The sequence below is a fragment of the Centropristis striata genome, chromosome 17 (genome assembly GCF_030273125.1).
Source record: "Centropristis striata isolate RG_2023a ecotype Rhode Island chromosome 17, C.striata_1.0, whole genome shotgun sequence".
NCBI classification, from domain to species: domain Eukaryota; kingdom Metazoa; phylum Chordata; class Actinopteri; order Perciformes; family Serranidae; genus Centropristis; species Centropristis striata.
The window spans coordinates 17794613-17819867 of NC_081533.1; the positions used below are offsets into that span (position 1 = coordinate 17794613).

At 34.3% G+C, this 25255-nt stretch overlaps 3 protein-coding genes across 6 annotated transcripts in view; 2 read left to right on the top strand and 1 right to left on the bottom strand.

Moving 5' to 3' along the window:
• Positions 1-2858, top strand: part of capgb (capping protein (actin filament), gelsolin-like b) — a 28323-nt gene extending 25465 nt beyond the window's left edge. For all 4 annotated transcript variants that reach the window (XM_059354145.1, XM_059354143.1, XM_059354144.1 and 1 more), the window contains 2 exons: positions 1362-1453; positions 2475-2858. In XM_059354145.1, coding sequence (XP_059210128.1) covers positions 1362-1453; positions 2475-2540 — 158 coding nt within the window. In that variant the 3' untranslated portion in view covers positions 2541-2858. The remainder of the gene's footprint in view (positions 1-1361; positions 1454-2474) is intronic.
• A 5285-nt stretch (positions 2859-8143) lies between these two features.
• Positions 8144-17546, top strand: si:dkey-219e21.2 (zinc-binding protein A33). Its single transcript, XM_059354399.1, has 9 exons — positions 8144-8171; positions 8920-9056; positions 10436-10534; positions 12825-12959; positions 13637-13798; positions 14549-14677; positions 15291-15369; positions 16004-16030; positions 17020-17546. Exons 1-9 carry the CDS (start codon positions 8144-8146, stop codon positions 17544-17546), a joined length of 1323 nt encoding a protein of 440 aa, XP_059210382.1.
• Positions 17547-19233: 1687 nt separating this feature from the next.
• Positions 19234-23279, bottom strand: LOC131990055 (killer cell lectin-like receptor subfamily G member 1). The gene is made up of 5 exons (XM_059355443.1): positions 23198-23279; positions 22578-22706; positions 21127-21287; positions 20892-21016; positions 19234-19627 (listed from the first exon to the last, which is right to left on the bottom strand). Exons 1-5 carry the CDS (start codon positions 23226-23228, stop codon positions 19510-19512), a joined length of 564 nt encoding a protein of 187 aa, XP_059211426.1. The 5' UTR covers positions 23229-23279; the 3' UTR covers positions 19234-19509.
• Between the last annotated feature and the right edge of the window lie 1976 nt (positions 23280-25255).

The following is a 25255-nucleotide window of genomic DNA, read 5'->3' on the forward strand; positions in this document are numbered from 1 at the left end:
TTATTTTAAAGTCTTAATCTTATTTTAATGTATGCATACGTGCATATACATACATTTCTCATATTGTTATTTGATGCACATTAGTTACAATACTTTAATAATAATAGTTCAACTGTGAAATATTTTAGTTGAGTCTAGCATTAATCTATATTTAAACTGTACACTTCAACTTATATTCTTATTTATAGCATTCTTGTGTTTTAACACACTTCCAGCATAATTATTATCTACACCGCATAAAGAATTTTAGCCATTTTTTACCTTTCCCCCCAAAATATATATTGTTGTATTGTAGTATATATATTTTTAGATTTTTTAAAATAATTTTCCATGTATATATTGTCATTATGTATTGCAGTATACATATTTTTAGACATGTATTTATCTTTTTTCATGTATCTATATAGTCTCATTATGTACTGCAGTATACACTACCGGTCAAAAGTTTTAGAACACCCCAATTTTTCCAGTTTTTTATTTAAATTCAAGCAGTTCAAGTCAAATGAACAGCTTGAAAGGGTACAAAGGTAAGTGGTGAACTGCCAGAGGTAAATAAAAAAAGGTAAGCTTAACCAAAACTGAAAGATAATGTACATTTCAGAATTATACAAGTAGGCCTTTTTTCAGGGAACAAGAAAGGGGTTAACAACTTAACTCTACGGAGTCTTGCGCTATTTTGTCCATTTTTTAATTCTTTTCGTGCCTTTGTAAGTCATTTTGTGTCTTTTTTTGTCATTTTGTGTCTTTTTTTGGTCATTTTGTGTCTTTTTTTAGTCATTTTGTGTCTTTTTTGGTAATTTTGTGTCTTTTTTTGGTCATTTTGTGTCTTTTTTTAGTCATTTTGTATCTTTTGGTGTCTTTTTTGTCATTTTGTGTCTTTTTTTTAGTCCTTTAGTCCAACATACAATGTGATTTTGAATCTTGTTTTTATTTTCAAAACACTATCATGCTCAATAAAGAATTTTAAATGTTGCAAATGTGCATTCATTTCAGAGTACACTGAGACATTAAACTGCATCATTTTCAATTAAATTCTGGAAAAGTTGGTGTGTTCTAAAACTTTTGACCAGTAGTGTATATTTTTAGATATTTAATTATCTTTTTTCATGTATATATTGTCATTATGTACTGCAGTATATATATTTTTAGATATGTATTTATCTTTTTTCATGTATATATTCATATCATGTATTGTCGTATAATGCACATATTTTACATACTTATTTCTAAAAAAATACTTTCTCTAAATTAAAGTATATTTTCTAGAATGGGAGCAACTGCAACGTCACCACATGGATCAATGAGATATTTCTGTTTATATTTCTGAGCCAGTAGTAATGTTGTCACTGATTGTCCGTCAGGTAACGGAGCTAACGCCGAGGAGAAGCAGGTCGCTCTGCAGATGGCCGATAAATTCATCGAGCAGATGAGCTACCCCAGGATGAAAACACAGGTATCATTATCATAATTCATACAGTAAAGTGAGTCAGCAGCTCTGCAGCAGCTGTCTGCAGCTTTTACAGCAGCCAGTTATGATGATAGCTGCAGATCTGCTTTATCACCTCCAGGAAACTCACTAACTTGATCATATAAAACAGGGGTCTCAAACTCGCGGCCCGCGGGCCAGTTGTGGCCCTCGTGACGATATTTTGTGGCCCCCATGTTGATATGAAAGTTTAATGTGAGTTTTATATGAATGTCTCTTTACCGTGTTGTGTGTGGAAGGTCCCTTTATTGCTCCAGCTGGAGATTTGTTTCACTTGTTTCTATGACGACGTTAACAAAAAGAAAGGCAGCTTTGTGTCTTTTTTTAGTAATTTTGTATATTTTTGGGTCATTTTTTGGACATTTGCATTTGTGTCTTTTTTTTGGTCATTTAGTGTCTTTTTTAAAGTAATTTAGTGTTTTTTCAGTAATTTTGTGTCTTTTTTTGGTCATTTTGAGTCTTTTTTTTGTCATTTTGTGTCTTTTTTTTAGTAATTTTGTGTATTTTTTGGTCATTTTGTGTCTTTTTTTTTGGTCATTTTGTGTCTTTTTGGTCATTTTGTGTCTCGGTCATTTTGTGTCTTTTTGGTCATTTTGTGTCTTTTTTAAAGTAATTTAGTGTTTTTTCAGTCATTTTGTTTCTCTTTTTTTATAGTCATTTTGTGTCTTTTTTAAAGTAATTTAGTGTGTTTTTCAGTAATTTTGTGTCTTTTTTAGTAATTTTGTGTCTTTTTTTGGTCATTTTGAGTCTTTTTTTGGTCATTTTGTGTCTCTTTTTTTTATAGTCATTTTGTGTCTTGTTTTGGTCATTTTGTGTCTTTTTTAAGTAATTTAGTTTTTTTCTGTCATTTCGTGACTTTTTTTTTTTAGAATTTTGTGTCTTTTTTTTGTCATTTTCATACTGCCTCCAGCGGTCCCCAGGTAATTTGAGTTTGAGACCCCTGATGTAAAATAATCAGCAGTAAAAGCTTCTGTTTGCTGTCCTGCAGGTGGAGATTCTGCCGCAGGGGAAGGAGACCATCATCTTCAAGCAGTTCTTCAAGAACTGGAACTGAAACATTTCATTTGACAAATCCTGCACACGAGAACAAGAAGAAGAAGAAGCTGTGTATCTGAAATCGCACAGCAGCTGATGCAAAATACATTTTTTTATATGCATTTACTTGTCTGTACATATTTGTAAGGTACCTTGTGTAGCTTGTTTTCAAATAGCTAGAATAAGAGATGTGATGCCACTTTTATAAACACAAACAAGTTCCTTCTGTTATAGAGATTATAACGTTAATGAGTTTGCCTTTTTTTTTTTTTTTTTACATTTGTTCTAGTGTCACAGATTGTCTGCATTTGAAAAATAAATCTGAAAGTGCTTGATACTTGTGGAGGAAGTGGTTTGATTTTTCTGCCTCCACCCATGACAGATGTTTTACATAACGCTGAGTAAACTCTGCCCCCTGAGTTGCCATGCCAGCGTAAATACTACCTGCATACAGTAACCCAGTATGATAATAGACTTAACAACACACTGTACATTAACTCAATGCTGCACTTGTGTAAACGTTTGAGGTCAATGAACTTTAAAAATTCTTATATATTAAATTACCTGATAGATTTTAATGTTTAAAGCAGGGGTCTCAAACTCAAATTACCTGGGGGCTGCTGGAGGCAGTATCAAAATGACCAAAAAAGACACAAAATTACTAAAAAAAGACACAAAAATGACTAAAAAAAGACACAGAATTAGCGAAAAAGACACAAAATTACTAAAAAAGACACAAAATTATTTTAAAAAGACACACAATTATGAAAAAAAAACATTTTTTTTTACCAAAAACGTAATTAAAGGGACCTTCCACACACAACACGGTAAAGTGCCATTCATATAAAACTCACATTAAACTTTCATATCAAGGTGGGGGCCACAAAATATTGTCACGAGGGCCACAATTGGCCTGCGGGCCGCGAGTTTGAGACCCCTGGTTTAATCTGTTGATTATATAAAGGAGCGAGCTGATCATATTTCACATGTTGCTTGATCAGATTCACTCTGGGCCTTTAAATAAATCTGGTTATTTGGATAATGAGGTTCACATTCCCCAGTACAAATGCACCTCTAAATATTAACAATAATATATATTTATACTGTAAAAAATCAGATATTAGTCATTTAAATTTCCATTTAATGATAAGACATTTAATGTGATGTAATGACTACAAAAGAGGAGGAGTAGAACCAGAACGCACATATTTCCATAAAACAACAATAAAAAGACACATATTAAGAGGACTAGTAAAAAAATAAATTTAAAAAAAGTAAACATAAACATATAAAGAAGAAGGAGGAAAAACGTGGTTTATTTATTATTATTATTATTATTCGTTATTATATTTAATGTAATGTGTTAATAAATGCATATTTTCATAAAACAACAATAATAAGACACATTAAGAACTAGTAAAATAAATAAATAAAAGTAAATATATGTATATATATATATATATATATATATATATATATATATATATATATATATAATGTATTGATATATGCATATGCATCATTCCACTAATTTCTTTCTTTCTCCTTTTTTCAACCTTATTAATAATAATATTTTCCCTATTCTTTAATTCACCTTATTATTACTTACCCACTTTATAACATATGCATTTGCAGAAAAAGCTGCAAGTATAAAGAAGATTATATACAAACAAATGTAAATTTCTATGAACTCCGTACCGCCTTGTGTTTCAAGAGTTACATCATGTTGCTCATGTATATTTGTGTTAGTGGAGCTTTATGATCATCAGTGTGATGTATTTATGGCCTCCTGTAGTGTGATGAGGTGATGCGGGGTCGGACCGTGACGTCATGTGGTTTACGTTGATGCTTCTTCCAGCGAACCAGGAAGTAAATGTATGAGTCAGCAAGAAAATAAATCCAGACATGGTTGCTGATCATTTCTTTTCTGATTTCCTGTATTGCAAGAATGTTGTGATTCATAGTTTCAGTGTTTCTCTGTGTGTGTGTGTGTGTGTGGGGGGGGGGGGGGTTCCTCATTTATTTAGTTTGACCTTTATTCTGTGTCTCTTTAATCTGAAAAGAGAAAAATGAAGAAAATTGTGCTTAAAAACTGTGTTTACCGCAAGAAGTGCAAATGTTATGTAATCAAATTGTGTGTTTTTTTGGGTAATTTTGTGTCTTTTTTAAAGTAATTTTGTTTTTCTTCAGTCATTTTGTCTTTTTTTTGTAATTTTGTCTTTTTTTGTCATTTAGTTTGACTTTATTCTGTGTCTCTTTAATCTGAAAAGACAAAAATGAAGAAAATTGTGCTTAAAAACTGTACTTACCGCAAGAAGTGGAAATGTTATGTAATGCAATTTTGTGTTTTTTTGGGTAATTTTGTGTCTTTTTTTGGTCATTTTGTGTCTTTTTTTGGTCATTTTGTGTCTTTTTTAAAGTAATTTAGTGTTTTTTCAGTCCTTTTGTCTTTTTTTTTGTAATTTTGTGTCTTTTTTTGTCATTTAGTTTGACTTTATTCTGTGTCTCTTTAATCTCAAAAGAGAAAAATGAAGAAAATTGTGCTTAAAAACTGTTATAAAAATAAAATTATTTTACATTTATTAACATAACATCATGATAAAACCTTTATTTTGTGTTTGTCCTTTTACCTCAATGAGTCTGAGAGCTCCAATGTCTCAAATGGACAAAAGCCAGATATTTATTTATTTATGGCAGTTTATGCTTGAGAGGTGTTACAAGTGATTACAGAAATAGCAATAAACTATCATTATCAACATAATCATTATCTTTGGAAATAATATGTGTGTCAAGGCAAAGATTTATACTTAAATGACATTAAATGTCACATGAATGGACTTGTGCATACGGTAAAATATTGCATATATGATTTATAAATCATGTTTAGACAAAAAATCAACGTTGCTGTCAAATGTATGTCTCTCGTAATATTTTTATATATATTTTAAATATTTATTTTATATTTTTAACAACCCTTTAAGACAGTATTAGGTGTTTTTTATTAAATTTTTACATCATAATAATATTTTTATGTTTTCATTATTTTACAAGGTATATTTGTCAGTTATATCTACGCTCTGACAGTATTATAATATATGGTTTTGGATTTATATATAGCTCGGACTGATTTTCTTTCTTTTCTTTTTTTTTTTTTTAACAGTTACTTGGTTTTTCAGTTTAAGGTTACTTGGTTCTTATTTTACTGTCACTGGTTTTATTTAACTGTTATTCATACCCCATGTATATAGTGTTAAATTTTAAAGTGAATAGTGTTAATTTTTTTTCTTTTTTTGATGTGACCATATGTAAAGTGTTCAGATGTTTTTCTCTTCTCTTGACATTTCCGTCCGATTTGTCGTTTGGGAGCTGCTGTGACGAACACAATTTCCAGGAAAGCACCGTAGCACGACTTCTTCATGACGTCACAGAGTAAAAACTTCAGCAGCATGGAGCCCTGCTGTCAGCTCAACTCTAGTTTTGGCTTTTCCAGAAGTTCCCATGTCCCATTTATTGCATCCACTGTTTTTCAGAAAAAAGGTAAAAAAATAAATTTAAAAAAAACCCACCTCGACCAAGTGTAGAAACATGATTTTACTTTTTTTGCAGAGATTTTTCAATTTTTTTAGTGTGCATTCAGCATTTTTAATGCAATCTTTTGTGTTTGCTGTTTTTTTTTTTTTTTGCAATTTCTGTGTTCTTTGGAATTTCTTTGTGTGTTTTTATGTGTTTTTTGTGTGTGTTTTTGTGTTTTTTGTTAAAAAAAAATGTTTTTGGTGTGTTTTGTGCGTTTTTGTAATTTTGTGTGTTTTTGTGTGTTTTTGTGTGTGTTTTTATGTGTTTTTTGTGTGTTTTTGTGTTTTTTGTAATTTTGTGTGTGTTTTCTGTATTTTTTTTGTGTTTTTTATGTTCAAAATGTTGATCAAGTAAGTCAAAAAGAAAAAAATAATCAGGTCATACACAGATTTTTGAGTGTTTTATACAGGCAGAATGAAAAAGAGTCAAAAACCAACAAAATAGCCCCAAACTCCAAAGGGTTAATAAAGCATTTCTATTCTATTCTATTCTCTTCTATTCTGTGAATTGTACTGCCTTTGTTAATAAATGTATTAGTATTTACGGTAACAAGCCTGCAGAATCAAATCATGTGCGTCACTGAATGATATCTAAAGATTGTAATCGTTATAAAAATCACGCCTCTTGCCCCGGTGGTTTCTGTGCCAGCTGCTGCCGGGAAGTGGTTGTATTTCATGAGAGAGATCTGAGCAGAAAGATTCCCCTCGCCACCCGCCGGGCCATAAAAAGTCCAAAGTTTAAGAAGACACAGAGGAACAAATAGGCTGATCAGAGAGCGGAGGCTGTCCAGTCGTCTCCACCAGCAGAGCTGCACCACCGCTGCCTCACAACCAAGGTACGACACCCGAACACCATCATATATAATATTAAATATAATATAATACACTGTGTATGTCTACGGTAACGCTCTGTGTGATTATACTGCATTTATGACAACATTTTTTCACTTTTTCTTCAAGAATTATGTTGTTTTACAGATTTTTTTTTACTTTTATTGGAGGTATAAATATGTATTCTGTGAATGTTCAACAGTTTAGATTCAATTTATATGTTTATTTATAATATGCATGAGAATAATTTTAAATTATTCATTAAATTATTTGGATGTGATAACAAACCTGAAAAAAAAAGCTTTTTTTCCTAAACTACATAAATGTTTTTAATATAATATAGTTTAAATTGTTTGGAAAGGCATTATTATTATTATTATTATTATTATTATTATTATTATAGTTTACAGTCAAATTAATTGATTATAGAGCAAATGCATTGCTTTCTGTATGTCTATACTTTTTCTTCAAGAATTATGTTGTTTTACAGACTTTTACTTTTATTGGAGGTATAAATATGTATTCTGTGAATGTTCAACAGTTTAGATTTAATTCATCATAATATATATGAGAATAATATTATTATTAATTAATATTTTTTGGGATTTGATGACAAACCTGAAGAAAAAGAAGCTGTTTTTTCTAAACTTGAGAAAAGTTGTCTCATGCTACATGAATGTTTTTTAATATAATACAGTTTAAATCATTTGGGAATGCATTATTATTATGATTATTATAATTTACAGTCAAATTAATTGATTATAGAGCAAATGCATTGCTTTTTATATGTCTATACTTGTGAATCAGATCTGAATGTCAAGCTGCATTTTACAGCAACATTATTTTTCTCAACAACCTTAAAAGGTTTCATATTTCTGCTGAAATATTGATTTCATTTATTTTAAATTTTGTTAATAAGGAGAATGTAAATCTGCAATTACGTCTAGAATGTGTCTATTGCTACAGGTTAAACTAGCCAACAGTTAAATGAAATGACTCTAACTACACAAATTAATCAGCAAGAATGATTCAAATATTTAATAATCAATAATAAAAGACTCACATGGGCCATTTTACTGTTGATACTACATTATTATTTTTATTTTTTCTGATATCGCTTACAGTTTCAATGCATGACTGTTATTTTTAGCGGAGCTTTTTTTTATTGATGTTTGATGATTTTTGTGTAATCAGCTCCACAGGACGTGAAGACGCCACCATGGAGATGAAAAGTATCCTGAAAAAAAGTAGGTTTAAAATGTTTTATCTTTTTTCAGTTACTGACACTTTTCTGCTACATGCAGGTTTGATTATTTAAAAAATTTGCCCAGTTTGGATAGATAATGTGGCACCAGAGAGCATTCAAAACATTCAAAATAATAATTACAGGATATCATTGTGTGGAGGATGAAAAATGGCCTAGGTATTAATAAAAAACAATGTAAATAAATACAGGAATAAATAAATAAGTGCAGAAATAAATACAGAAATCCAGGGATAAAAAAATTAAAGAATAAATAAGCGCTAAAATTAGTATGGAAAGAAATACATAAATAAATAAATGCAGAGGTTAGTGGCCTATAAATATATATAAAAATGTTTTAAAAAATAAAAAAATAAAATAAAGATACTTATTTATGTCGTGTTTAATTATCCATTTTTATTTTATTTTATGTATTTATTATTATTATTTTATTTATTCATTTATTTATTTATTTATTTATTTAGTTAGTTAGTTAGTTAGTTATTTGGGTACTTAATTCTTTCTGTATTTCTTTCACCATTTTATTTTAGTTTTCATTTACCTTTTCATTTATACAAATATTTATTTATTGCTGTATTTATTTATTTTATTTATTTTTGATTCTGCATTTATTGATATATTTATACTCAAGTCCTTTCTCTGGTCTCCGTGTCATTCTTGGTTTAAAGCATAGCCTGCATATAAATGAAAGCTTTTTTAAAGCTGCTTCCTCTGACTGTGTCCCTGTTCAGGAGTGCGGGTGGAGGACGGCAGCACCACCCAGAGCAGCTCCATCGGGGCCGTCCGCTGGAACCTGCCGGAGGAGGTCCAGACCCACAGCTCGGCCCCCAGCAGACCCTCCAGCAACAACCTCACCAAGCGCTCACAGGTACACTCACACTGACATTTCTCCATTTAGGTATGGAGAGTGGTTTTGACTGAATAAACATCTTATGCTGGATTTACACCAAAAGATTTCCCCAGTCCCAGACTAAAAACTGAAAGTCTTTGTTTCTTAGTAAAGAAAAAATTAAAGAGACCCAGTTAAAATGTATAAATAAATGTATGGATAAATAAGTAATAAAACATGTATGATTAACCCTCTGGAGTCTCCAAAAGCTCCAAATAATCCAGACTTCTTCATGACATCCAGACTAGAAAACAAAGCAGCGTGGAGCCCTACTGTAAATTTACCTCTAAAGTTCTGGCTGTAAACTCCATGAGGCCAGTTTCAGTTTGATGATGATATACCAAGTAAAACTGGAGACAAGCTCAAATATATTTAGTATAAAATGATAGAACTGGATGGAACCCTCTTATATGTTAGATTTGACACCTTTGTTCACATTTGCAACATTTAAAATTCTTTATTGAGCATTATAGTGTTTTAAAAGTAAAAAAAGACTCAAAATCACATTTTATGTTGGACTAAAGGACTAAAAAAGACACAGAATGACCATAAAAGGCACAAAATGAACAAAAAAACAAACACAAAATGAACAAAAAAGACACAAAATGACTAAAAAAAGAAACAAAATGACCAAAAAAGGAAAAAAATGACCTAAAAAGACAAACTAGGAAGACAAAATGACCCAAAAAAAAAACCCACAGAAGAAACAAGATGACAAAAGAGATACAAAAAGACACAAATGACCAAAAAGGACACAGAATGACTTACAAAGACACAGAAAGACATGAAAAGGATTCAAAAATGGACAAAATAGCCCTATAAGACTCCATAGAGTTAATGTATGATTAACTAAATGAAAGTTGATAGATCTGATAAATATAATTACTCAATTAAACACATTATAATTAAAAAGGACATAAATGTATATCATGAATTCATTTCTAAATGTTCCTTTCCTTTATTCTTCCTTATATCTATTTTTACTGGAAAATAGTCACTTTTCATGTGATAAAAACAGAAACGGAAACCCTTTTTCAGCTTTGTGAGGGGCATTTTGTGGCGTCTTCTCTTTTTGTTGTTGTTTTTTTAACACAAACCACTGAGTCACACACTAGAGCAGCTGGAGCCAAAAGCTGCTTCTCCTCCAGTTAGTCAGTTTCTACTAAGAGCATGATGGGAAAAAGCTAAAAGAATCTAGTTGTAGTTTGTAAATAGTTTCACAGTCTGTCTAAAATCTCAGTCTGGGACTAAAAACTCTCAACACTTATCTTTAGATGTGAGCTGATAGTTTTCTAGGAGTTTTTTCCAAATCTTCTGGTGTATCGGGAGCATAATGTGACCTGTTGTGTTTCCTGCAGCAACATCCTCATCAGACCAGCCTGAAGGATCTGCGCAGCCTGCAGGAGTGTGTCCAGTTCATCCATCACTGGAAGGAGCAAGTGGACCAAGTGTGCAAGGTAGGAAAGGAGGGAAGGATGGAAACTATGACTCAGCAGATCAGCAGACGGATATTAATGTTATTACTCATTAACGGAGATTAAATTAAGAGGGCAAAGGACACAAACGACACAGAGAAGTGTGTTAATATTTTGCACGTCAGATGTTTGTTTGCCCCATTTTAACCCTCAATTTACTTTTAATATCAAAGCTTGTTTGCCAGCTCGGGAAAAACTCCACTAATTAACAGAGGAGAGAAAAAAAAACCCTAAGTTACTTAAAGAAGACACAAAATGACCAAAAAAGACAAAATTATTCTAAAAAAAGACACAAAATTACTAAAAAAAAGACACAAAATTATTTTAAAAAGACACAAAATTACCCAAAAAAAAGACACAAAATTACTAAAAAAAAAAGACACAAAATTACCAAAAAAAGACACACAATTATTAAAAAAGACACAAAATTATTTAAAAAAGACATAATTACCAAAAAAAGACACAAAATCACCAAAAAAAGTAATTAAAGGGACCTTCCACACACAACACGGTAAAGTGCCATTCATACAAAACTCACATTAAACTTTCATATCAAGGTGGGGGCCACAAAATATCGTCACGAGGGCCGCAATTGGCCCATGGGCCGCGAGTTTGTGACCCATGTCTTAAATTAAATCCAAAAATACTTTTTTTCGAGCAATTGTGGCTTGAAAAGCCCGACTGTAGTAACATTAAATAAGCCAGAAATACTTGAAACAAGTTTTTTTCTCATTTCAGTATCTGTGGGTAGATACTGGTGGTAGAAAATGCTTTTAAAACAGCATTTAAACTTCATTAACTAAAACTCTCAGTTGAAGCCAATATTTTAGGAAAAAGTGATTCTGCTTCTTTTTTTTTTTTGTATATTAGAAGTTAAAATGAGCCCTATCTTGAGAAAATTAAAACGCTACTTCAGGATCTTTTGAATGCAGGACTTTTACTCGTAGTGGAGTAATCACAGTGTAGTATTAGTACTTTTACTTATGTAAGAGATCTGGATACTTTTCCACCGCTGCCGATATGTGAAACACTTCAGTTTGACAGTTGCAGGTTCAGGTTTTATGACAGCAGGCTGGATAAGCGTTGCTCTGGGAGACGATTATTTTGCTGGTCATGCAGAGATGACCAGGTTGTTTGGGTGGAGGCTGATAGGAAACAGCTTTATTGACTGTTTTACAGCCCTGTTACATGATCTGCCCTGCAGCACTGAGCCTAGTGGGCATCAACATGTAATGTTATTAGTTATGAACTCTGATAGTTTTGACTTTAACCTGCTTCTCTGACACCTGTCAATGGAAAAGAGGCCCGCAGGTGGTGTATTTAACACCCATATGACTGTAAAAGAACTGGAGCTGACTGTTTTTAACCAAAATTACCTCTTTAACATCAGCTACACTGTAAAAAAATAAAATAAAATAAAAAACCCTGTTGTTTTTATGATAAAAAACGGCAGCTGTGGTTGCCAGAACTTTACCGTAATAAATAAACTTCTTGTAATATTACAGTAAAATTATATTAGCACTGTTGATTTCAGGTTTAACCATTTTATTCTATATTTTGCCGTAAAAAAATAATATGGTATATGGTATATACGTAATAAAAATAATATATATATATATATATATTACAAACTCTGTGCCAATGTATTTTACAGTGGAGTAATGTATTTTTTTAAAAACTGTAAAAAAAAAAATACTGTTTTGGCTGTGTTTCATTGTTACTGAAACTGAATTAACCCATTTATCATTTTACGGTCTTTTAATGTCATGGTTTTGCGGTTTTTCACTCTAAAATCTACAGACATTTATTTACAGTGTACACTATAGTGTAAGCACTATGTGGCTGTTATGCCTATCTTGCATTAATGTGACTATTATTAAAATTTAATCTCACTAATTGGGCATTTATGCCGATAATGAGTGGACAGAAAGGCAATTTAATTTCAGCTTTGTGACTATTTGTGAGCCTATATTCCTTTATTTCTATTCCAACCTTGGTAAGGATGAAGTCATATTTTTCATGTTTTTATTTAGCCTGCATGAAACGACACATAAAGAATGCTCAGGGAAAAGTATCGAAGGTGTAGTTTTATTTGACCATCTTCACATGTCTTGAATTATTTTATTCACATCTTTCTTTGACCTCATGAAATCTTCAAGAAAAAGACACAAGTTTTCTTTATTTGTCAACTCAAGCTGGTGTCATACTAACTCCCTCTTGTGTTTTTAAGAGTGTGCGACATTGTGTGACAGTGTGTGGTGTTGTGTTTCAGCCGGGCGGTGCTGATCCAGAGGAGGGCACCAGTCAGAAAGAAGCCCAGAGTTCAGACAGCCGGACGGAGCGCAGCCTGGAGGAGAGCAGGAAGCTGATCCTGGAGTGGGCTGACGAGCTTCACCACGTCGACAAGGTCAGTGCTGCTTAATCCTCCTGTTATATTCATTTTTTCGACATGTCAGAAACTTTAAAAAATCCCAAAAACATTGTTTTTATTTCATTAATAACTCCATTACTAACCATTTATTTTACAAAGCCTGTGGACACTTTGAAATGTGGGGGTCTGGAGGGGGGTTGTCTATCTATTCTTCATTATTATTATTATTATTATTATTTATTTTTTATTTCATTTCTTTTTTCTTTTTCTTATTTTTCAACACTCAATATTGTTGATATGTTTGGCTGGTAGTATTGCCATTGTTTTTTATTCATTCATTCATTCATTCATTCATTCATTCATTTATTTATTTATTTATTTATTTATTTATTTATTTATTTATTTATTTATTTATTTATTTTTTGTTTGTTATGCAACACTACCATTTTATCTTCTTTGTTGCTGTTGCTATTATTGCCCAATTGATGCTTGCCACACCTGCTTGTTTGTTTGTTTAAAAAACAATAAAAAATAGATCACCAAAAAATATTTTACATTTTTCTTTTTATGAAAAAATACTTTTAACTTTTTTTTTTTTTTTTTTTTTTTAAACTTTGAAATGGGTCAATTTGACCAGCAACATAAGAGGGTTAAAATAAAAGATCGAAGGTACAATCTTGGTACTAGATACGGTTGTGAAAGATGTTTTCTGATATAACAAATACATCAATCTTAACTCACTGACTCCGTGTCCTCAGCTCCTGAAGACGACTCCCTGGGCATCTGTGGGTAAAGAAAATGAAGATGAAGATGCCAAAGAGGAGGCGCAAATGAGGATCATGGAGTGGGCAAAGGAGCTGCAGATGGCGACTGAGGTGAGGAGTCCCGAAACTTGTAGAAAGGTTTTTAGTTTTCATTACTTTCAACAGAAGTACACATGTCAAGTGGAACTCACACTGTAAAAAGTGTCTGTAGATTTTTACAGTGAAAAACTGCCAAACCATGACAGTAAAAGACCGTAAAATAATAAATGGGTTAACTCAGCTTCAGTAACAATGAAACACCGTGAATGTATATATCAGCCAAAACAGTGTTTTTACCGTTTAAAAAAACAAAAACATTACTCTACTGTAAAATACTCTGGCACCGTGTTTGTAACGTAAATATACTGTAATATATACAAGCATCACTGTAATTTTTGCATTTATATTTTTGTAAAAATACTTTTTCTAACTGTTAAATGTCCTAAACACCATATCTCTAACAAAAATATACTGTAAATTTTAATGGTAAAATCTTTAATTTATGCAGCATTTATGAAGTATTTTCTTGTGAATTATATGGAAAAACAGCTTTTCTTTTGATGGAAAAACTTTTTATTTATACAGTAAAATATGGAATAAAATGGCAATCTTAAACGTGAAATCAACAGTGCCAATATCTTTTTACCGGAATATTTTAAAAAGTTCTACCGTATTTATTGTGGTAAAGTTCTGGCAACCACAGCTGCCGTTTTTTACCGTAAAAACAACAGGGTTTTTTTTACAGTAAGACAATTTGTTAGTTTTACTCGCAGAGGGTTTTTCTTTTAGAGAAAACAATGACACAAGTGTTTGTGATTGCAGAATTGTGGTGTGCAGAGCGAGGAGCTGGGTAAAGTGTTGCGTCTCCTCGGCCTGAAGAAGAAACGTCTGGTCAACCTGCTGCCTCTGCTGGAGTTCATCACCTGGTCTCTGCTCAAAGAAGACAGCACGGTGAGAAACAAGAAATGTAATTGAAAAAGTTGGGTTCCTCTGGAGGTCAAAATGAAATAGAAACCATGTGAAGTCAATAAAACTCAAAGATAAACATTTTAATCTGCTGGCACACAAATAAAGCAACATTAAAACCATAAATGGCTTAAACTCAAAAACCAAAACCAGGGCCATGACTGGGTTACGACTCGACTTTATGTAACGTGTGATTTGAATGAACTATGGTCTTTGAATGCGTGCAAAGCCTCAATAAATGACCTCAGTGATTCAGTTTATATGAGCCTGATCTGCCTCCACCCTGATAAACGGCAGCAGTAAATGATGATAGCTGATAGTGAGGAACCTGCAGATAAACATCATCACATATGCAGACGATGGTGTGGTGTATATACCAGAGTTTCACTGATGATTGAAGGAATATTTTGCAGTATTTGCCTGATTTTACTGTATTTCAGATGGAGTCATTGGGGCTTTAGTTTTTCATGTGACTTTCTATTACTTGTGCAGTAACAACAGACAGCATTTGCAAACCGGCCGAATTAGGGAATCACAACACAGAAAGGCTGTTGTTATGTAACATTTTCTAAATGCATCTTTCTTTTTTCCTTATCAGAGAATGATTCCACAGTTATGGCTCCTGGCAAAGCAAAGAACCTGGAAAGCAGGAATACCAAGATACATCCCAAACCCAGGTGTGCATTGAAAAAAAAAAAAAAATGTTAAAAGCATCATTTCGCTTTCACTGATTTGCCTAAAGCGAAGGTTCACTAATTATTATAGTATACTGGTTATCTTTAGACCTGTTGTTCCTTTAATGAAAATCAATTTAATAATAATTATTTGTATTGAATCATTTGTAGAGGCCTGAAGAGTGTGTGCATGTGTGAGCGTGAGTGAGTGTGTGTGTGTGTGTGTGTGTGTGTGTGTGTGTGTGTGTGTGTGTGTGTGTGTGTGTGTGTGAAACAAAAAAGATACCTATGAGCAAAGAGATAGTGTTACAAAGTATCTCACACTTCATCCTGATATCAGCACCTGGAAATCACTGGTTTAGATAAGATAACACAGGAAAAAGATAAACATTTGTTGATCCCCAGAGGGGAAATGGTGTGTTGAAGCAGTACAAAGACAGGAAAAAAATAGAATAAATAAAATAAGAGATGTGTATGTGTATGTGTATGTGTATGTAACTATTATAATAGCAATCAAAGAAAAAGTTACAAGTCATATGGTCTAGTATGGTACATAACAGTATAATAAAGTATAATATAGTCAGACCATGCAGGATCCACTGCAACTTTAACATAATGTCTGTGTCTTTATTTTCAGTTTGGAGTTGGATCTGCAGCGCAGCAGGTAAGATCAACCTAAAGTTTATCTTCCTTCACAGAGAAAAACCAAACCTCACATCCACAGGAGGGAAAAGCTTAAAATAAAAAATACAGGACATACTTAAGTGATAACATGCTCATACTAAAGCACATTACTTGCATATTTAACTTATATAAAATGAGCATTTATTATCTGCACATAGACACATTGAGCTATTTAGTTGTACATATTCTAACAGCGTTGAAGATATTGTCTTGTATCACCACTGGGTTTATTGTAAATATATTTTAACCCTCTGGAGTCTCCAAAAGCACCAAATCCAGACTTGTTGACTTCATCCAGACTAGAAAACAAAGCAGCGAGGAGCCCTACTGTAAATTTACCTCTAAAGTTCTGGCTGTAAACTCCATGAGGCCAGTTTCAGTTTGATGATGATTATTGTAAGTCGCTTTGGACAAAAGCGTCTGCTAAATGACATGTAATGTAATATACCAAGTAAAACTGGAGACAAGCTCAAATATATTTAGTATAAAATGATAGAACTGGATGTAACCCTCTTATATGTTAGATTTGACACCTTTGTTCTCATTTGCATTTACATTTAAAATTCTTTATTGAGCATGATGTTTTGAAAGTTAAAAAAAACACATTTTATGTTGGACTAAAGGACTAAAAAAAGACACAAAATGACTAAAAAAGACACAAAATGACTAAAAAAGACAAACAAAAAAAGACACAAAATGAGAAGAAAAAATGACCCAAAAAAAACACAGAAGACACAAAATGACAAAAAAGACACAAAATGACCAAAAAAAGACACAAAATGACAAAAAAAAAAGACACAAAATAACTAAAAAAGACACAACAAAAGGTGTTTAAGTGGTGTATACAGGCAGGATGAAAAGGATTCATAAATGGACAAAATAGCCCCAGACTCCATAGAGTTAAAAGGGTATTCTTTCCAATTATTCAACATGAGATTTATAACATTTCATGCCTCTTTGTCCCAACAGCTGACGTGGTCCTGGACCCGATGACCAACAACCCGTGGCTGCAGCTGTCAGAGGACCAGCGTACGGTGCAGGAGGCCCTCAAGGAGTCCGACCCGCCGTTCAGCTCGCAGCGCTTCGACGGCTGGCCCTGCGTGCTGGGCTGGGAGGGCTACAGCGCCGGCCGCCACTACTGGGAGGTGGACATCACCAAGAACGGCCACTGGCGCCTGGGGCTGACCACCGCCAACTCCAAGCGTAGCGGCCGGTTCCCCATGACCCCCAGCCAGGGCTACTGGGCCCTGTGGCGCAGCACCAACCAGTTCTACGCCTGCACCAAACCGGAGACGGTGCTGCCCACCGGCCTCGTGCCTCAGCGTGTCGGGGTCTACTTGGACTACGAGGAGGGCCAGATCTCCTTCTACAACGCAGAAACTAAGTCCCACATCTACACCTTCACCGGGACCTTCAGAGGGAAGCTGTACCCGCTGCTCGCCCCCATGGACGGACGCACACGCATGACCATCCAGCAGGCCGACACCGAGACATGAAACTCTCTGACTGTCAGTTAGATGTAAAAAAAAAAAAACAAAGCTCTGACTATAAAACGATATTTGGGATTTTGGTAACACTTTATATTAGGGAACACATATTCAACGTTAATTAGTTGCTTATTAGCATGCAGATAAGTCACATATTGGCTCACACACACACACACACACTCTTTCTCTCTCTCACTCACACACACACACACACATGTACATACACTCACATGCACATACACACTCACACATGCACACACACATCTACACAATCACAATCACAATCCCACACACACGCACACACACACACACACACACACACATACACACATATATATATATATATATATATATATATATATATATATATATATATATATATATGTATATATATATATATACTACTCTATATATTACTCTACTATTATGTAGAAAACTCTTAGTATTAGTTAATGTCTTACTGGTTGTATAATAAGGTCATGCAGAATAAGGAATTAATAACTACTTAATAATGACTCATTAAGAGCCAATTTGTTACTTATTTGAATGCTAATAAGCAACTAATTAATGTTGAATATGTGTTCCCTAATATAAAGTGTTACCTGGATGGTACATGAATCGTACTTTCCTAAATTTCAGCCCTTTAAGCTTCATTCAAAAATCTCTTCAGCATCAGATAAAAACGGTGGTGGAAACATGAACAAACTGTATTAAAATGTTGATGATATTTCAAATAGACATATCTGATCACACAGAGATATAAGTGGAGATTTTAGAGTTAATAAGTATTTATTTAAAGAAAATTTAATGTTTGAAAAGTGGCATTTAAATTTCTCAAATATTTACATTTATGTGTAGATGGGAAAGTGTGAACACATTCTGCATTAACATGCATGCACTTTACAATGCACCTTCTGATATGCACATAATAAACATTTCTTATACATTTTGTGTCATCTTTCATGTGTATGTCTGTATTTTTTCTGTCACATTACACTTTGTGTTTGATTCTGAGAGAAACTACCCTCAAATCAACTACATGAATGTGTTTGAAGACATACATTTCTTTTACTTCTACCTCCTGACTCCACCTTTATCTTCATCCGACAAGAAAATATAGAAGTGCAGCTGAAGTGGGAGTCTTACATTCCGTGACAATATCATTTCTTTGGTATTAAAAGTGTGAAAAGCATCAGACTTTTTCTATAACACTGTAAATCAGGGGTCTCAAACTCAAATTACCTGGGGGCCGCTGGAGGCAGTATCAAAATGACCAAAAGAAGATACAGAATGACAGAAAAAAAACCTCAATTACTTTAAAAAGACACAAAATGACCAAAAAAAGACACAAAATGACCAAAAAAGACAAAATTATTTAAAAAAGACACAAAATGACCCAAAAAGACAAAATTATTTAAAAAAACACAAAATGACCAAAAAAGACACAAAATGACAGAAAAAAATTACTAAAAGAAGAAACAAAATGACCCAAAAAAGACACAAAATTACCAAAAAAGACACAAAATAACAGAAAAAACTAAATTACTTAAAGAAGAAACAAAATGACCCAAAAGAGGAACAAAATTATTTTAAAAAGACACAAAATTATCTTAAAAAGACACAAAATGACCCAATAATACACAAAATGACAGAAAAAAACTAAATTATTTAAAGAAGAAACAAAATGACCAAAAAAGACACAATTTTTTTTAAAGACAAAATTATTTAAAAAAAATACACAAAATTACCAAAAAAAAGACATAAAATTACCAAAAAAAGACATAAAATTACCAAAAAAAAGTAATTAAAGGGACCTTCCACACACAACACGGTAAAGTGCCATTCATATAAAACTCACATTAAACTTTCATATCAAGGTGGGGGCCACAAAATATCGTCACGAGGGCCGCAATCGGCCCGCGGGCCACAAGTTTGAGACCCGTGCTGTACATAGAGACATGTATAAAGTGTGTCAGGAGTCTCTCTTACAGGCCCAGGGTCCGTAAGCTTCACAGCTGGCGGCGAAGAGACTCCCCCCTCCCCTCAGGTCTGCACAGTCCCTGTAGTCTGCATCCCACTCCACCGTCACCCTGCAACACACACACAATCATTTCATAATCTGTACTGACATGTTTAGGGTGGGTGGTGATGGATGCATTCAATATTTGTTAACGGATACAGTCTAATGTTTGCAAATGTCAATGTATATTTGTATATGTTTGTATAACTAGTGAGCAGTTTATTGTCGTAATAAAACAACTAAAATGGATAAGATTTCTGTGTTAATATTCAAGGAAATAGAGATGTACGTCAAAAATATGTTTTCTATCAATATCTACTGGACTACTAGAGCCAAACTCTGCTACCGGTAATTAATTAATTTCATTCTTTGTTTGTTACTGTTACTGACTTGAGTGTGTGTGAGAGTGAGAGAGAGAGTGTGTGTGTGCATGTGTGTGTGTGTGTGTGTGTGTGTGTGTGTGTGTGTTGTGTGTGACTGCATTTGTGAGTGTGTGCATGTGTGAGTGTGTGTGCATTTGTGAGTGTGTGCATGTGTGAGTGTGTGTGCATGTGTGAGTGTGTGCATGTGTAAGTGTGTGTGTGTGTGTGTGTGCATTTGTGAGCGTGTGCATGTGTGTGTGTGTGTGTGTGTGTGTGTGTGTGTGTGTGTGTGTGTGTGTGTGCATGTGTGTGTGTGTGCATGTGTGAGTGTTTGAGTGTGTGTGCATGTGTGAGTGTGTGTGTGCATGTGTGAGTATGTGTGTGTGTGTGTGTGTGTGTGTGTGTGCATGTGTGAGTGTGTGTGTGTGCATTTGTGAGTGTGTCCATGTGTGAGTGTGTGTGTGTGTGTGTGTGTGTGTGTGTGTGTGTGTGTGTGTGTGTGTGTGTGTGTGTGTGTGCATTTGTGAGTGTGAGTGTGTGTGTGCATGTGTGTGTGTGTGTGTGTGCGTGTGCATTTATGAGTGTGTGCACGTGAGTGTGTGTGCGCATGTGTGAGTGTGTGTGTGTGTGTGTGTGTGTGTGAGTGTGTGCATTTGTGAGTGTGTGCATGTGAGTGTGTGTTCGCATGTGTGAGTGTGTGTGTGTGTGTGTGTGTGTGTGTGTGTGTGCATTTGTGAGTGTGTGTGTGCATGTGTGTGTGTGTGTGTGTGTGTGTGCATTTATGAGTGTGTGCACGTGAGTGTGTGTGCGCATGTGTGAGTGTGTGTGTGTGTGTGTGTGTGTGAGTGTGTGCATTTGTGAGTGTGTGCATGTGAGTGTGTGTGCGCATGTGTGAGTGTGTGTGTGTGCATTGACATGGACATGTCTATATAAATAAAACAGACCTATTGTATATAAAACATGGATACTTACGGCATGTAGTGCTGGAGGTCGGTCCCGTCCCACCACCTCCACTGTCCCTCCTGCTGGGCGTCAGTCAGCCCCACCCACAGGAAGGGAACCTGCTGGAACCTCCTCATCACTCCTTGAAGAAACTCCTGAAGAAGAGGAGGAGGCAACATGTTGAGGACTTTGAACTCATTTTGGGACAGAAATGTTACCTGAAGTGTTCTGTCTGGTTGCGTCCTCTCTCTCTTTGTGAAGTTACCATCTCTGCAGAGTCTGTGATGACCGCCAGGCTGCTGTTGCTCTGCAGGCAGAACTCTGCGCTCTCGTTCCACCGCCGGTCGTCCTGCTGTCCCACTGAGAAGAAGTAGCAGTGACGTCTCCACCACAGCCAGCCGTCTGGACACAAGCTGCACCTGGAGTCTACAGGAAGAAACTTACAGGCTCATTTGTGATGTCTAACTCATACTTATAAACAGAAACACACCAAAGTTCTTCCAATTACAGCACACAAAGTGAACTTTGTGCCTTAAGGGCTGTTTCCACTCCAGCCCAATACCCAGAATGAGGCGGGTCTCACTGGCCAAAACGCCCCTAATTTGAATACGAGCCGTCCACAGCGGAGTTTTGTCAGGACTTTTTTCGTCCCTGTAAGAGCAGGGCCGTTTTTCTCCCCTGAAAAAAGCCTGGTTGAAGACTGGATAGAATGCTAAACAGGATGTGACGTAATACTCGACGCCACAACAACAACATGCGCCATTTTAAAAGCCAGTGAAGCTGTGTTGCCAACTTAGAGACTTTGTTGCTATAATTAGCAACTTTTCTGGTCTTCTTAACGAGCTGTGGGGACCGGAAGAGTAAGAACGAGTGGAAGTGGCACAGTCCTCCTGCAGCAGTCTCTCCCAGCAGCAGAGCCAGAGGGGATGTTTACCCCTTAGCTTCCAGTCTTCAAATTGCTAACAGGCTAATAGTTAGCTCTGTAGCAGTACAGTGTGTATGTGCTAATAGGCTAACAGTTAGCTCTGTAGCAGTGCAGTGTGTATGTGCTAATAGGCTAACAGTTAGCTCTGTAGCAGTACAGTGTGTATGTGCTAACAGGCTAACAGTTAGCTCTGTAGCAGTACAGTGTGTATGTGCTAACAGGCTAACAGTTAGCTCTGTAGCAGTACAGTGTGTATGTGCTAACAGGCTAACAGTTAGCTCTGTAGCAGTACAGTGTGTATGTGCTAATAGGCTAACAGCTAGCTCTGTAGCAGTACAGTGTGTATGTGCTAATAGGCTAACAGTTAGCTCTGTAGCAGTACAGTGTGTATGTGCTGCTGCTGCAGGAGGTGTTCACTTAGAGATCACTGTTTGTTTACAACAAGCACCGGACACTCTGTGCACAGTTAGCAATGCCGGTTAATTCACAATCACTATGTTTATGATTGGCGCAGACTGTGCATAATTAGCCATGCTGGTTTCTTTATGATCAGCTGCTGACTTTGTGCACAGTTAGCGACGGCAGCCAAAGTTACGTCTACCATGTTTAATCCGTCGTGACGATCATAAACCATACGTCACCTCCAGAGTCTCTAAATCCCTCTGGGGGCCTTTTTTTAGCGGAGACGAGCAGAATGAGCAGACATTATAGAGGGCGTGGCCTGAGACTTTCCTGGTGGACACTCTTGCCCCTAAAGGAAACACGACTTTTGAGGAGAAAACGTGAATCACCTTGAGTGACCGTGAGGAGCATCAGGTTCACATCATGACGTTCCTTTTGGCAGTTCTGCAGTCGCTCCGTCAGCTTCAGTCGCTCAGTTTTACAGATCTGATCCACTTCTACTGCTGCCGTCCACCTGACTGACAGTTTAATTATGGGAAAAGAACTTGAATAATTAATAAAGTAAATGTGGGTTTGACCGTTTTCATCCTATGTCCATCAAGATGGTTGGTACTTTCGAGAAGAAAAGTATAGTTGTGACAGGAAATATAAGTTGTAGCTACACGTGGACTCTATGAAAGAAGTGGGAGAAAAAAACCCACTGTAAAGTCACCAATTGGTCCAAGCCTCATGTTTGGCATTTTGGCAGCAAACAACAAACAAACAAACAAACAAACAAACAAACAAACAAACAAACAAACAAACAAACAAACAAACAAACAAACAAACAAACAAACAAAACTTTATTAATCAATCTCTTCCAAACATATCACAATGAAAATAAAACCACAATTAACATCAGATTGGGACTAAAAACAAACAAAATTAGTCCAACTTTATGGACGACCGTGGATATAAAATATAATATAAAATGATATGTAAAATATATATTTTTTGTATTCATACTCACCAAATAAAACCACACACAAAACAAATCCCATGACGAGAATTGTTGCTGCAGTAACTGCAGCCACACGACTCGTCAGCTGGAAAGTTTTACAGCATCCTGCATCAGGAAACAAAAAGGGTCATTGAATTGATGCAACACTTTAAGAAATGTTTTTAAAAACTAATTTAAACATATATTTTAGCATAATCATTACTTTTTTTAAAGAGTTATGTTGCACATTGGCATTAATGGTAGACGACAAAAACAGTGGAAATAGTAACCCGACTACTAAAGCACACATTAATTTAAAAGTATTTTAACATAATGATAACTTGTCATAAGTATACGTGTAAATACAAAATACAGAAATCTTGTATTTTTTGTACAAGAGCTACACTGTAAAAAAAACAACCAACTGCTGTTTTTAATTAATACGGTGGAACTTTTTTAAATATTACGGTAAAAAGATATTGGCACTGTTTAAGATTGCCATTTTATTCCATTTTTTACTGTATAAATAAAACGTTTTTCCATCAAAAGAAATGCTGTTCTGCCATATAATTGACACGAAAATACTTCATAAAAGCTGCATAAATTAAAGATTTTACCATCAAATATTACAGTACATTTTTGTTAGAGATATGGTGTTTAGCACATTTAATAGTTAGAAAAAGTATTTTTTACAAAAGATAAATGCAAAAATTACAGTGATGCTTGTATGTATATTACAGTATATTTTTGTTACAAACACGGTGCCAGTGTATTTTACAGTTGAGTAATGTTTTTTTTAAAAAACAAAAAACTGTACAAAAAACAAAAAACAAAACAAAACACTGCTTTGGCTGATATATATATATATACATTTACGGTGTTTCATTGTTACTGAAACTGAAATAACCCATTTATCATTTTATGGTCTTTTACTGTCATGGTTTAACAGTTTTTAACTTTAAAATCTACAGACATTATTTACAGTGAAGCAAACCAGAGTCAAATTCCTAGAATAAGCTCACATACCAGGCCAATAAAGATAATCCTGATTCTGAACGTGACCTCTGACATCCATTAAGATAAAACTGTGACACTTTCGTAGAAAGTAAACATAAACTTGGACGTTGAACCAGAAACAAAGCCTGTAACTGTAACATCAGGAGGAGTTTTTGGGGTGGTACACAGGTAAGAGAATGTTATACTGGGCTGCACAAGTACAGAACTGCAAAAAAGGAGTGTCTAAAAACAAGATAAAAACACTAAATCTGAGGGAAATGATCTTGCTGCATGGACAGATAATTTCACTTGACAAGATTTCTTAAATTAAGATTATTAAATCTAGAAATGAGCATATGAATGCTTAAAATAAGAAATTAACTCTTAAAACAAAATAAATTAAGGCTGTAAGCAGCGATGAACTGGCCCGAGCAGAGTGACCAGCACATTTGTTTAATTTTGAACACACAAAAAACACAAAAAAAATTCAAAAAACACACATAATAACACATAAAAACACACCAAAAACATAATTTTCTTTTTACAAAAAACTCACACAAAAATTACAAAAAACACACACAAAACATAATTTTTTTTGTACAAAAAACATACAAAAAATACAAAAAACCCCACACAAAAACAGACATAAATAACACATGAAAACACACACAAAAACACAAAGAAATTACAAAAAACACAAAAAAACAGTAAACACAAAAGATTGCATTAAAAAAAAATTCAATTTTTCGTCTGTTAAGATAGTTCACACAAAACAGACATAATTAACACATAAAAACACACACAAAAACATAATTTTCTTTTTACAAAAAACACACAAAAAATTACAAAAACCCCCAAAAAACATATTTTTTGTACAAACACACAAAAAAATACAAAATACACACACAAAAACACATGAAAACACACAAAGAACTCACAAAAAACACACAAAAAAATACAAAAAACACACACAAAAACAGACATAAATAACAACTAAAAACACACAAAAACACATTGAAAACACACAAAGAAATGGCAAAAAACACAAAAAAAAAAGTAAACAAAAGATTGCATCAAAAATGCCAAATGCAG